Source organism: Mustela nivalis, assembly GCF_964662115.1.
Source record: "Mustela nivalis genome assembly, chromosome: 9".
Taxonomy (NCBI): Eukaryota; Metazoa; Chordata; class Mammalia; order Carnivora; family Mustelidae; genus Mustela; species Mustela nivalis.
This window is the reverse complement of record NC_139028.1, coordinates 105,305,715-105,319,925: the sequence shown is the minus strand read 5'-3', so window position 1 is coordinate 105,319,925 and position 14,211 is coordinate 105,305,715. Positions and strand designations below refer to the sequence as shown.

The 14,211-nt window shown below is 35.4% G+C and overlaps 2 protein-coding genes and 1 long non-coding RNA gene across 3 annotated transcripts in view; 2 read left to right on the top strand and 1 right to left on the bottom strand.

The window, feature by feature from the left end:
* The window catches only part of LOC309841285 (olfactory receptor 4S2), a gene marked incomplete at its 5' end in the record, with an annotated part of 30,135 nt that extends 27,446 nt beyond the window's left edge, over positions 1 to 2,689 (top strand). The window contains one exon of the mRNA XM_082684180.1: positions 1,499 to 2,689. Coding sequence (XP_082540306.1) covers positions 1,499 to 2,440 — 942 coding nt within the window. The 3' untranslated portion in view covers positions 2,441 to 2,689. The remainder of the gene's footprint in view (positions 1 to 1,498) is intronic.
* LOC309873033 overlaps positions 1 to 14,211 on the bottom strand; it is a 697,683-nt gene that overhangs the window by 358,725 nt on the left and 324,747 nt on the right. The gene's annotated exons all lie outside the window — the stretch shown is intronic.
* Positions 9,284 to 13,789, top strand: LOC309872910 (olfactory receptor 4C11-like; the record flags this gene model as incomplete). The annotated part of the gene is made up of 3 exons (XM_082747880.1): positions 9,284 to 9,370; positions 10,705 to 10,750; positions 12,813 to 13,789. The coding sequence occupies exon 3, from the start codon at positions 12,857 to 12,859 to the stop codon at positions 13,787 to 13,789; it is 933 nt and encodes a 310-aa protein (XP_082604006.1). The 5' UTR covers positions 9,284 to 9,370; positions 10,705 to 10,750; positions 12,813 to 12,856.

Genomic DNA, 14,211 nt, shown 5'->3' with positions numbered 1-14,211 from the left:
TGGGTTTGAAGATGAGAAATCACCCAAGATTTCACTTCCGCTCCTTTCAAATCCAACAGTTCTTGATGTGTCTCTTCAGTTCCCTTCATTGCTTTATCTTATTTTGTCTCTGCCTCTTCATAAGGGTTTCATGGCTATTCCAGGCTGACATAATGGATTTAATTTCATAGTAGAAATAGCTACTCATATAATAGATGGTAATGAAACTGAAATTTTCTCATTTCACAAATGGGATAAAAGAAGACTCTTGAAGCGGAATGATTTATTTATAAAATTTCAGCACCGTTGTCTCTAAAGGAGACATGTACCATTTTTGTCCTCTAACTATACCCATCACCTCTTGAGTAAAAGGCCTTGATATCAAATAGGGAAACACAAATTCATTTACTCAAAGATCAGAGTATTTTAAGAGAACCTGCAGACATCATCCACACTCAACTACTTGAACATTCATGGCAGTATTCAGAAGGGAAAATATGGGGGTATGTTTTCACATCTGTGACAAAAATAAGGTAAGCTTTTCCAGATATATAAAAAATATCATATTCCCCAACACTGAATTGTTTCAAAATTAAGTCAACTGCCTTATACAAAATTAAGGGGGTTGGGGTAAATTGGAAGGGGAGGTGAACCATGAGAGACTATGGACTCTGAAAAACAATCTGAGGGGTTTGAAGTGGTGGAGGGGTGGGAGGTCGGGGTACCAAGTGGTGGGTATTACAGAGGGCACAGATTGCATGGAGCACTGGGTGTGGTGAAAAAATAATGATACTGTTATGCTGAAAATAAATAAATGAAAAAAAAACCACTAAATGTTCTTCAACATGGATAGAACTGAAGGTTATTATGTTAAGTGAAATAAGTTAAGTATAGAAAGTAAATTATCATATGGTATCACTCACATGTGGAATATAAGGAATTGCACAGAGAATCATAGGGGAAGGAAGGGAAAACTGAATGGAAGAAATCAGAGAAGGACACAAACTATGAGAGATCTGGAGTCCAGGAAACAAATTGAAGGTTACAGAAGGGGAGGGGGTGGGGGAGATGGGAAAACGAGTGATGAATATTAAGGATGGCATGTGTTGTGATGAGCACTGAATGTTAAATGCAATTAACAAATCCTTGTACAACCTAACACTAATGATGTAATATATATTAGCTGTTTGAACAAGAAAAGAACTACTAAATTTTGAGAAATAAACGAGAAAAAAATTAAAGGTGGGAAATTCTTCATTAGATGTGTGACTTGGAGAATTTGCTCTAATGTTAAATTGCTTCCTCATCTAACATAAATGAATGACTAAACATGAAAGTATGATGATCAAAATATATACACCTTAATTTCTCTAAGGATACATGCCAAGAAGCAGTAAATATCCATTTTTACATTTCCAACTACCATGATTCTCCACTTATTTTGAGTCATAAGTACATGTTCCCTGTTATATTTTTCTTTCAGATAATTTCATTGTCTCTTGGGAACTTGCTGTGCTAGAGTAATTCCATGGAAAAAATAAACAATGTGACTGAATTCATTTTCTGGGGTCTTTCTCAGAACCCAGAGGTTGAAGAAGTTTGTTTTGTGGTGTTTTCTTTCTTCTACATGATCATTCTTCTGGGGAATATCCTCATCATGCTGACCGTTTGCATGGGAAACCTTTTTAAGGTTCCCATGTATTTCTTCCTCAACTACTTGTCTTTTGTGGATATTTGTTACTCTTCGGTCACAGCTCCCAAGATGATTGTTGACCTATTAGCCAAGAGCAAAACCATCTCCTATGTGGGGTGCATGCTGCAACTGTTTGGGGTACATTTCTTTGGTTGCACGGAGATCTTCATCCTTACTGTTATGGCCTATGACCGTTACGTGGCTATCTGTAAACCCCTACACTATACGACCATCATGGACAGGGGCAGATGTAATAAAATGTTACTGGGGACCTGGATAGGTGGGTTCTTTCACTCCATTATTCAAGTGGCTCTGGTAGTCCAGTTACCTTTTTGTGGACCCAATGAAATTGATCACTACTTTTGTGATGTCCATCCTGTGCTGAAACTTGCCTGCACAGATACATATGTTGTCGGTGTTGTGGTGACAGCCAACAGTGGTACCATTGCTCTGGGGAGCTTTGTAATCTTGATAATTTCCTATACCATCATCCTGGTATCCCTGAGAAAGCATTCAGCAGAAGGCAGGCGCAAAGCACTCTCCACTTGTGGCTCCCACATTGCTGTGGTCATTATCTTTTTTGGCCCCTGTACGTTCATGTATATGCGTCCTGATACTACCTTTTCGGAGGATAAGATGGTGGCTGTATTTTACACCATTATCACCCCCATGTTAAATCCCCTGATCTATACACTGAGAAATGCAGAAGTGAAGAATGCAATGAGAAGACTGTGGAGCAAGAGAGTTTTCTCAAAAGCTAATGGTTAATAGTTGAAGGTAACAATTTAACCTGGATGATCTTAAATTTTCTTTTCTGCTCAACAAAGAGAGTAGTGAAAACCTCATAGGGTTTTTGAAAGGACAAAAGACAGGGGGTTGGGGTAAATTGGAAGGGGATAATACCTGAGGTATTATTTATCATTATTATTATATTTATTTTAATATTCCATAGGTAGATAAATGTTCTGAATTATCTAGGCCAGAGAAATCATATTAAACAGAAACTCGGAACGATGATACTGACTCCTTTTGTTTTCTCTTCCCCATTTTGGAATTTCTGTCATTTTCCTTTGATTGGGAGTCTACTATGAAGTATTTAAGGCTATTTTCTAGATTTAGAACTCTGATAGAAACATATTGAGTACTCAAATATGTATATGTTGCATGCACAAAAGGATACAGGAAAAACTAACAGAAATCTGAAGTACAGTACTCTGATCTAAGTCCTCCAAAACACAGTGGAAACTAAACCTATCAAGGCTGCAAAGGGAAGGGAGTTTGTACAGTATGTGAAAAAGAAAATAGGTTTAAAACACAAAAGATCTGCCCTCTTCCTCTACTCTTGGGAGAAAGCTTTCCATTCTCTAGGACTCATTTTCTTTACCCAAACAGTAAGGAAATTGGGGAAACCTCTAACATCCTCATTGTGACACTAACATCTCATTCATATGCTTCTGCTAACTGACTAATCTTGCCTTCTCTGTAGTTAGTGGTCTCCAATTAACATAAAGTGCCAAAAACAAAAACAAAAAACAACAACAACAACAAAAAGAAACTGAATGAAAACAAAGAAAACTGTGATCAGTAGACCACTTGAATCAACAGGGCAAATAAAATGGTGAAATGCACAGCTGGGAATCTATTTCCTCTAATGTTTGAACCACTTAGCTTAACTGAATACACTGAGCCATTCATCACACATCTCTCACTTCATGCACTCTGAGCTTTATTTTTTTATATAACAAATTAACATGTCACTGATTATCATTTCCACTGTTTCAGTTCCTTTTGCACAAATCTGATTGTTTGACTGCCTATACCTGAGTAAATATTTATGATGAAGTTTGCGTGTCTTTGGGTGTGTGTAGCTTACATTAAGAACTGTACATAGTACTCTAAAAAAAAAAAATCCTTGATATTGATGCATTCACAGAAGTAAAAATAAGAGAGACCAAAAGCAGCACCATTTCTGGATTGGAAGTTATAATGAAGAAACACTGGCCCTGGAACCACACCGTGGAACATGTTTATTGTCCCAGTTTGGAATCTCAATGGATTTCCATTCACTCAGTTTTTAATGATGACTAGATTAGTACTTCTCCAACTAGTTTGATCATGGGAGTCATTGGAAGAGACTTTTGAACAGATAATAGTATCTGTGTTCAGAGTTTCTAATCTCTTTGGCCATGATTAAGGGGTATTCAAAAATCTTTATTTTTAACAAACTCATATCATACTTGTTATACAGTTAGTGGCACATTTGAACATGTAGATTTGGAAACAGAAAGACTAGAGGATACTTGATGTCCTTAGAGCACAAGAGGCCTATGAGTTAACGAAATTCCAGGAGTCCTACATTTGAATATATGCCCCTGCCTGTTCTACTAACTGATGCAAAGGAAGATAAATTTGAACTAAATTTAGAAAACAATGGAATAAATGACTATTATCCATTTGTAACTTTCATCCACAGCAATCTTTCATTCATGTATTTGCACTAATGTCTTGACTACAAAGGGACATTAGTTCCATTGAAGTCCTGACATCCTTAAGAATGTAAAAGATTATATATATATAAAATATTTTATTTATATATATATATAGAGAGAATATATATAGATAGATCTATAGATCTATAGATAGATCTATCTATATATAGCTATATATACCAATTCTACTTATAGATATATCTACATCTATATCTGTCCCCTGTTCTATACACTGAGAAATATATATATATATAGATATCCATATAGATATATCCATAAGTAGAATTGGTGTATATATATAGCAAATCTACTCTACTTCTGGATATATTTGAAAGACTAAATGAGTATCTTGGGACCATCTGGCTGGCTCAGTCAGTAGAACATGTAGCCAAGATATGGGGAAAAAAAAATGATCTTCAATAGTTGAATGGATAAAGAAGATAAATATTATACCACCATTAAAGAGAAGGAAATCCTGTCATTTTCAATGACATGGTAAATCTGGAAAGCATTATGCTCTGCAAAATAAGCCAGAAAGAGAAAGACAAATACTCTATATATACCCACCTATATTATCCCTTACAGGTAAAACCTATGGGGTGGTGGCAGAGAACAGAGAACTTATTCTAGCTAAATAAAAGATTTATATTAAGCTTCCATAAACAACACTGTGTGGTATAGCTGTTAAATCATTGGACAATAGAATGTCCATAAATAGATCTAAATGTGTAATTGTTTAACAAAATGTCAAGGTAATTCAATGGGGAAAGAATAGACTTTTTTTCAACTAAGTGGGCTAGGTCAATTGGATATCCATCCGAGAAGAAAACAAACCTCAATTTCTACTTTATATCATACACAAAAATTAACTCAAAATAAGTCAGAGACCTAGATGTTAAAAGATAAACCTATAAAAGTAGCAGAAAAAAGTATTTTTATTTTTTTTTAATTTTTTATAAACATATATTTTTATCCCCAGGGGTACAGGTCTGTGAATCACCAGGTTTACACACTTCACAGCACTCACCAAAGCACATACCCTCTCCAATGTCCATAATCCCACCCCCTTCTCCCAAACCCCTCCCCCCAACAACCCTCAGTTTGGTGAGTGGTGTGAAGTGTGTAAACCTGATGATTCACAGACCTGTACCCCTGGGGATAAAAATATATGTTTATAAAAAATTAAACAAATTAATCCTGTGATTGTTATAAAAATGAAGACTGTAATTATTGCATTTATTCCTTATATTATGAATAATTTGTGTGCCTGAATATATATATGTACACATATATATACCCATATATATGTGTGTGTGTGTGTGTTTATATATATATATATATATATATATATATATATGTAGTGTTTATTGGAGATTAAGTATGATTTATCCAGACATGTATAGGTACTATGTGAATAATCAATGGACTTCTAATGTCAATTTTATGTGCTAACTTGCCTAGACCATAGGGTGCTCAGATTCAGCTTTGATTATTGTTTTGAGTTATGACTATGTGATTTTTCTGGATGATATTAACTTTTGAATTGTTAGAATGAATAAAGTAGATTGTTCTCACTGATGTAGGGTCCTCGTCTAATGAAATGAAGGTCTGAAAATTACAAAAGGCTAACTTCACCTGAGCAAGAGGGAATTCTCCTGCCTGAGAGCCTTCAGATTGAACCCTTAACTCTTCTGTCTGATGGCTCACACTCTGACACATTAACTCTTCTCTGATTTTACACTAGCTTCCTGCCTATGGACCTGAACTGGGACATTGACTCTTTCTGGTTTATTACAGTTTCTGGTGCTTAGACTCAAATGGGACATTGTGCACTTTTTCCAATTACCATCTTCCATATACACAAAAGCATATTCTTTTCAATATGTTGTATGTGTGTCTGTGTGTGTGCACAGAAAGATTTTAGATCTTCATGGATCAAGAGACTCAATATTGTTTAGAGGTCAATAATATCTGAAACAACAAGCATTTTATGCAAACCTTATCAAAACTCCAAAGACAATTTTTGCACATAGAAAAATCAGCTGAAAGTTCCACATGGAATTTCAAGGGATCTTTAAAAAACAAAATCTTAAAAAGAAACATTTGCTTCTCCTAATGTCCTCCATGTTATTCCTCATGCTCCACAAGTGAAAACCTATGATAACTGACTTTCTTTGCTTGACTTATTTCACTCAGCATACATGGAGGACATTGGGAGAAAGAAAGGAAAAGTGAATTGGGGGAAATAGGAGGGGCAATGAACCATGAAAGACTGTAGACTCAGAGAAACAAACTGAGGGTTTTGGAAGGGAGGGGGGTGGGGGCATGGTTGAGCCTGCTGGTGGGTATTAAGGAGGGCATGTATTGCATGGAGCACTGGGTGTGGTGTATAAATGATGAATCTTGGAACACTGAAAAAATAAATTTAAAAAATTTTTAAAAAGAACCATTTGTATGTCTCACATGATTTTGAAACATTATAAAACTAGAGTAATCAAAACTGTGGTAATGGCATTAAGACAGGGACATAGACAAATGGAATGAACTGGAAAGCCTGGAAATGTACCATCCCTTATATGGTCAGCTGAATTTCTGCAAGGGTGACAACACCATCCAATAAGAAAGAATAGTGTTTTCAACAAATAGTTTAGCCAAACTAGATATTCATGTACAAAAGAATGAAGGCAGACCTCTTACTTATACCACATACAAATTAAACTCCAAATGGATCAAAGACTTAAGTATAAGAACTTAAACAATAAAATGTTCAGAAGAAAACACTAATGATGCATCATATGTTGGCTAATTGAACACAATAAAAATAAAATATAAATTAAAAATACCTCAGGATATTACCTTACAAAATAATTTCTTGAATATGACATCATAAAAACACAGGTTACAGAAGAAATAAGTAAATAAATTGGACTATCTCAAAATTAAAAACTGCCATGCATCAAAGGCCACAATCAACAGAATGAAAAGCATTTCATGGAATTCCTAAAACTCAGTATCAACAAAAGACTTGAATAAATATTTCTCAAAAAATATATACAAATGGGCAATGAGCACATGAAAAAAAATACTCAACAACACTAAACACTCATGTACACTATTCATAAGAATATAAAAATGTTGCAGCTGCTATGAAAGTATGACATTCTTTAGAATGCTAACAATATGATGACCAAGTGATCCAGCATTTCCACTTCTGGGAATATAGCAAAAGCACTGAAAGTGGGGACTGGAAGAGACATGTGTACCCTCATGCCCATATCAACATTAGTCACAATAGCCCAAATGTGCAACCCATTTGTTGCAAAATGTGGAAAGCATACAATGCAATATTATTCAGCATGGAAAAGGAAGGAATTTCTGAACCATGCTCAACAGATATACTTTGATCACATATTAAATGAAATAAATGTATTTCTAATAAATTTTATATGTTGTAACAGCATTAGATATACGCAGAAATTGTGGAAACGATATAGAGTTCCCATATGCTTTGCACTGTTTCCCCTGTTACTATCTTAGAAGGTATGGTTTATTTGTCACAACTCATTCACCTGATGTGAACACATTATTTTTAATTAACATCCATACTTTATTCATATTACTTTGTTTTTAACTAAAGCCATTTTTCTTCTCCAGAATCTCATCCAGCATACCACATTACAGTTGTCATGTCTTCTTCAATATCTCTAGACACTGACAGTTTCTCTGAATATCCTTCTATTTATTTGAGTAACGTTGACCATAGAGCATTATATTAGTTTTGCTTGTGTAATACAGTGATTCCACAATTCTTTAGTTTATTCAGTGCCCATCATAATAATTCTGCTCAACTTTTCTTGTTTTTGATAACCTTGAATGTTTTGGGGAGAACTAGTCAGATATTTTATATAAAAACCGTCATTTGGGGTTTGTCTGATATTTCACTCAAGATTGGACTGAGGTTATGGATTATTGGGGAAAGTCATAGAGGCAAAGTACAATTTGCATCACATCATGCCAGTGGGTATATAATTTTGTTGTGACTCATCACCATTGATGTTAATCTTGATCACCTGGTTGAAGTAGAATTTGCCACATTACTCCCCTCGCTTCATTACACAATGTGGAATTTTGGAAGGAATTCATTTGTGTGCAGCCCACAAATAAGAGACTGAGTGTTATCTAATAACCCTTTGAGTGCAGAATACCTACAAAATAATTAGGAATTCCTATTTATAGGAGATTTTCTTCCCTATTATCCCCTATTTATTAGTTTTTTAATTTAAATGTTCAAATTGTTATTTGCAGATTTCTTAAATTATGAATTATATATCAATTTGTGCCATTTACTGTGTTGCTCAATTTTTTTTTTTTTTCTCAATTTTGGCACTGTGGGCTCTTCCCATTGACTCCTGTGTCACTTTGGCAGATTCTCACCACAGTGTGAGGTACCTCTTTGTGTGTGTGTGCACGCGCGTGTGTGTGTGTGTGTGTGTACGCGCGTGTGTGTGCGTGTGTGGTTGTGTGTGTCTGCGTGTCTGTTACCACTTTTCTTTCTTACAAGTTCATCTTGTACCTTCCCCACCGGAGACCTAGAATCAGCCATTTTTTTTTAAAGATTTTATTTATTTATTTGAAATAGAGAGAGAGAGATCACAAGTAGGCAGAGAGGCAGGCAGAGAGAGTGAGAAGCCGACTCCCTGCTGAGCAGAGAGCCCGATGCGGGCCTCCATCCCAGGACCCTGAGATCATGACCTGAGCCGAAGGCAGAGGCTTAACCCACTGAGCCAGGCGCCCTAGAATCAGCCATTTGATTAAGAAATCCTAATTAATTTTCTTAGATAAAAATATCAGGAACCCAGTCCTGCCACTAGATCTCTAGATAATCACTGTTTTATTATTCTGTCAAAAGTCATCCTTTATGACCCATATAAACACATTATTTACAAGAAGAGGTCAACTTTTCCCCCAAATCCATTAACACATAGTGAAGATTAAGTTTTTAATCACATCTGGCTCATGCATCTTAATTAAAAGGGAAGGAACACTTAAGGGAATGACCTCCCAAGACTTTTGTATTTTGCATCATTCATGTTTAAATACTGCTGTAGGAAAGGCAAAAAGAAGCATTTCCCTGTCCAAATTACAAGTGAGAGTGGATATCAGGAAGTGTGGGATGAATCCTGGAGCAACTTTGCCTTGTGGCATGCAGGTGAGAACCTGAGTCTCAGTGACATCAAAAGAGATCAGACAGAATTTTATTTTATGTATGTATGTATGTATTTATTTATTTATTAACAATTTTTAAAATTAATTTGACAGAGATCACAAGTAGACAGAGAGGTAGGCAGAGAGACAGAGGAAGAAGCAGGCTCCCTGCTGAGCAAAGAACCTGATATGGGGCTCGATCCCAGGAACCTGGGATCATGACCAGAGGTGAAGGGAGAGGCTTTAACCCACTGAACCACCCAGGTGCCCCATCAGACGGAATTTTAGAAAGATATTTTTTATTCTTATTGGAATAAAGAGAGACTGAATTACATGGAGGAGAAAAGAGAATGACTGAACATCCTACCCTTTGCATAAACTTTTAAAAAACCTGGTGAGATTTATGTTCGGGATTAACTTAGTTGTATTTAATACTCAGAAAAAATTCATCTGATAAATGCCACAATGAGCACCTAACACATAAAAGGCATTTGTGGAAGGATAGAAAGTTTAGGGAATTTTCTACAAGTGCTTGACAGTCTAAACTGAGAAGACAGAATAAAATAAATACATAGTAGGTCCTGGTGGAGAGAGGCAAATAAAAATTGTATCTAGTCCAGTGTTCCAAGATGCTCCCTGGAGATGATGATTTTACTCGGGATGTAGTAGGCTTCCATTTTCAGTGGTAACAGAATATTGAAGGACTGAATACTATTGGATTGTATCAAGAGGAGATTATCTTAATTCTTTCATTTAATTTATGAATACTTTCTATTAAATGTGTACATCTTTTCTAGCAGTGAGCAATAAATATTACATTCTTCATGTTGCTTCTTCAGAATGTATGCCTCTCTAGTATCTTCTTATTTGAACTATACAAATCTTTCAGTCTATATCTTTGTAAGATAGATGGATGATAGCTAGTAGATGATAGATTGATTGATAGGTAGATAGTAGATTGATAGGTAGATGTATGGATGAATTGATAGGTAGACATCTCATTATATTATTTAATTGTTAAAACAATCACACAAACAAATTTCACTACTGTTTGCTGAAAAGTTGGACAACCAGCATATTTGGCAAACTCCTGAGGGTGTAGGGGAACCTGTAGTGAATGGCAGTGTGGTTGGGATATGATGTGGGAATGAGCCTTGAGTCCAGAACTGTCTCTACAGTGACTCACCCTCACACAGACATTTAAATCTTACTCTGGCCCTGGGAACTTTGCTTTTTCTGCGGTCTATGTCAGAACACAGCTGTTACCATCCAGTAATATGCCAATGTGATTACCCATCTACAAAAAGAAGGTCTTTAAAAAGCTTTATTTTGTTGCAGCATCACTATGACAGATTTTCAACTACCAATGGGAATATTTTAAAAGGTAAGTCATCCTCCTAACTTTGATTCCAAGAAAACTATTTCCCCACCCTGAGGCCATACATATGCTATCTGGATACTCTTGTAAATACAATAATTGATATGAGTTCATGTGTGTGTGAAAAAATTACCATCTTCAACAGATAGTCCTGAACTCTGCCACTTTACAACTTATTTTAGAAATATATATATATATATATATATATATATATATATATATATATATCCACTTTCCTTGGTTTGATGATTACATACAATACCATCCCTGAATCATTTAGCTTCATTCTGGAGGGCATTGATTGAAGTTGTTTCTTAACTTTGGTCAACATGGAAAGGATTGCTGTGAAGATCTTCCTGCCTATGAATGAGATTTTTGCAACAAATGCAAACACTAGACATGTGTCTATGTTACACTGAAATATCATCAATGCTAAAAATCACCCCTGCAAAAATTGTATCCCTTTAAGCTCCTGCCAAGAATGTGTGGAATCAATTGTGTCCAACATCAATTTCAGAACTGTTTGTTAAGAGACATTTATCAAAACTGTCATTTTGTTAATCTGATAAGCGAGAAGATATATAATTGCAATTTGAATTGAATGTATTTTTCTATGAAAGAAATTGATAAACTTTTCACATTATGTTTAATAAGAAGAGTTCCTTTGAGGTCAGTTCTTTTGCCCATTTTCATTTTCACTGCTTTTTATTATTATTATTATTTTGTTGATTTATTTAGGGGGGGGGAATGCAGAGGAAGGGACAGAGGGAGAGGGAGAGATAGAATCTTAAACAGGCTCCATGCTCAGCACAGAGCCTAGCACGGGGCTGGATTCCAGAACCCTTAGATCATGACCTGAGTGGAAATCCAGAGTTGAATGTTTAACTAGCTGAGCTACCCAGGCACAATATGGATTGTGCTTTCAAAAACTGATCTCTGAGATCCATTTATATTTGAGAAAATTATGCTTTTGTCTGTAATATATGTTGTAAATATACTTAAATGCCTTGGCACTTACACATTTAATTGTGCTTTATATGGGAAATATATGTGATGAAGACAAAAAAGGATTTTTTCAGTTTGCTATAGATAAATGAATATTATTTCCCTTCCTGTTTCTATCTTTTACTGAAGTCAGGGCATGGGACTTACAAGAACATATGTTCCAAGAATCATATGAAAAATTTTAGCTATGACTTGTAGTTTCTTTAGCTCATTGTCTAAATCTCTGGTGCTTAAAATAATATGAAATTTGAAACAGTATTTTGATTTATGCCAAACATTCCCTATCTATCCTTTATTTTAAAAGTCTCAGTCTCTCCTTGTGTCTTAAGAAAATATGCGGAAAGACCCATCAAAATACTGGACAATGTGAAGAATTCTACTTTGGACAATATAGTATAATTTAAAAAGTGCAAAACTGTATGATAGAAGCTGAATGTACAACTGTAAACAACTATACATTGTTGAGAGTTTAAGCAAAAGGAAATAAATTTAGTCAAGGTAATGGATTTAAACTTAATGATGGATTGGACAAATTGACCAAATGTTCACAGCTAAAATATTGCTTCACTCTTGTCTTCTCTCTCTCAGTCTCATAGATTTCATTCAAAACAAAAACAAAAACAAAAACTGTTAAAAGTTTCTACATTGCTTGATTGCTCAGAATATTATTAGAAGATACTTTATAAATGAACTATCAAGGTCAAAAAATATGAAAGCACATTATGTATATCATGCAATAGTTTCCATTTTTCAACATTCTACCCCAATGGGTCCTTGATGTAAAATAAGGAAAGACACTCAGCTCAAATTCACTAAATTAATGTTTACTATGCCCAAAGAATAAGGTATTCTTTAATTATTGATATAATTCATTGTTTCCATAGCAATCAGGTAAAGAGTTTGTGAATAAATATTATGATTTCCACTTTATTCAGATGAAAACAACATGGAAGGTAAGGGATAACCCAATGGTAAGTGGCACTTCCATGATCAAGCATATGGATTTGACCTCCAAATGCAGCACTAATCTCACGTGTTTTTTTTTTTTTTTTTTTTTTTGCAGATTAATTATTTCTAACCTGCACTTTCTCTAATTGACCTGAAATAATGCAAAAAATTAGCAATGTAACTGAGTTCATACTGCTAGGATTGACCCAAGATCCTATGAAAAGAAAGATAGTATTTGTAATCTTCTTCATTTTTTATGTGGGAACCATGGTAGGGAATTTGCTGATTATTGTGACCATCAAGTCCAGCCGGACACTTGGGAGCCCCATGTACTTTTTCCTTTTTTATTTGTCTCTTGTTGACGCCTGCTTTTCAACTTCCATAGCCCCCAGACTAATTGTGGATTCACTCTCTGCACAAAGAACCATAACTTACAATGAGTGCATGACTCAAGTCTTTGCACTACATTTCTTTGGCACAATGGAGGTCTTTGTTCTCATCCTCATGGCTATTGATCGCTATGTGGCTATTTGTAAGCCCTTACATTACTCAACCATCATGAGTCAGCAGTTCTGTACCATCCTGATTATTATTGCATGGTTAGGGGCTTTTTTTCATTCCATCGCTGAGATATTGCTAGCCTTGAAATTGCCTTTCTGTGGACCCAATTTGATTGATCATTACTGCTGTGATTTGCAACCCTTGCTGAAACTTGCTTGCATGGACACCTATCTGATCAATCTAGAATGGGTGTCTAACAGTGGGACTGTTTGCACAGGCAGTTTTATGATCCTGATGATTTCATACATTATCATCTTGCATTCACTGAGAAACCACAGTGCAGAAGGGAGGAAAAAAGCTCTCTCCACTTGCATTTCTCACATCATTGTAGTAATCTTATTCTTTGGTCCATGTACATTCATATATGCACGCCCCCCAACCACTTTCCCTATGGACAAGATGGTGACTGTATTTTATACTATTGGGACCCCTTTTCTCAATCCATTCATCTACACACTGAGGAATGCAGAAGTGAAAAATGCCATGAGAAAGCTATGGCGTATCACAACTACCTCAGAAAGCAAAAGATGAATTGAGGGGTCTTTTGATTCCATAACCTGTATAGATATTAAGTATAATGGTATGTATCCTTATTTAACCAATTCAATCTGTTACAATGCACCTGATTTCCTTACTTTATTTCTGTACTTCTGCCCTCAAACTAGTAGCTTCCCTCATGTCATCAACCTACTTTTCCTGAAAGCTCAATTCTGACATTGCTGATTATGAAATACTCCTCACATTTCAGTCTACAATCTGGTTTGATAAGGGGAAAGATATTTATACAATCACAACTGGTCCAACAGTGAGCATCCATAAGTGAAGAATTGCCTGTAATCTATGTTCTGTAATTCTCTCTAGAGTAAATTTCAAGTAAGGTACCCTGCTTTCATTTGAACTCATTTAAAGCAAAGGAACTAACATTCTGCTTTTAGACATTATTTTTATTATGT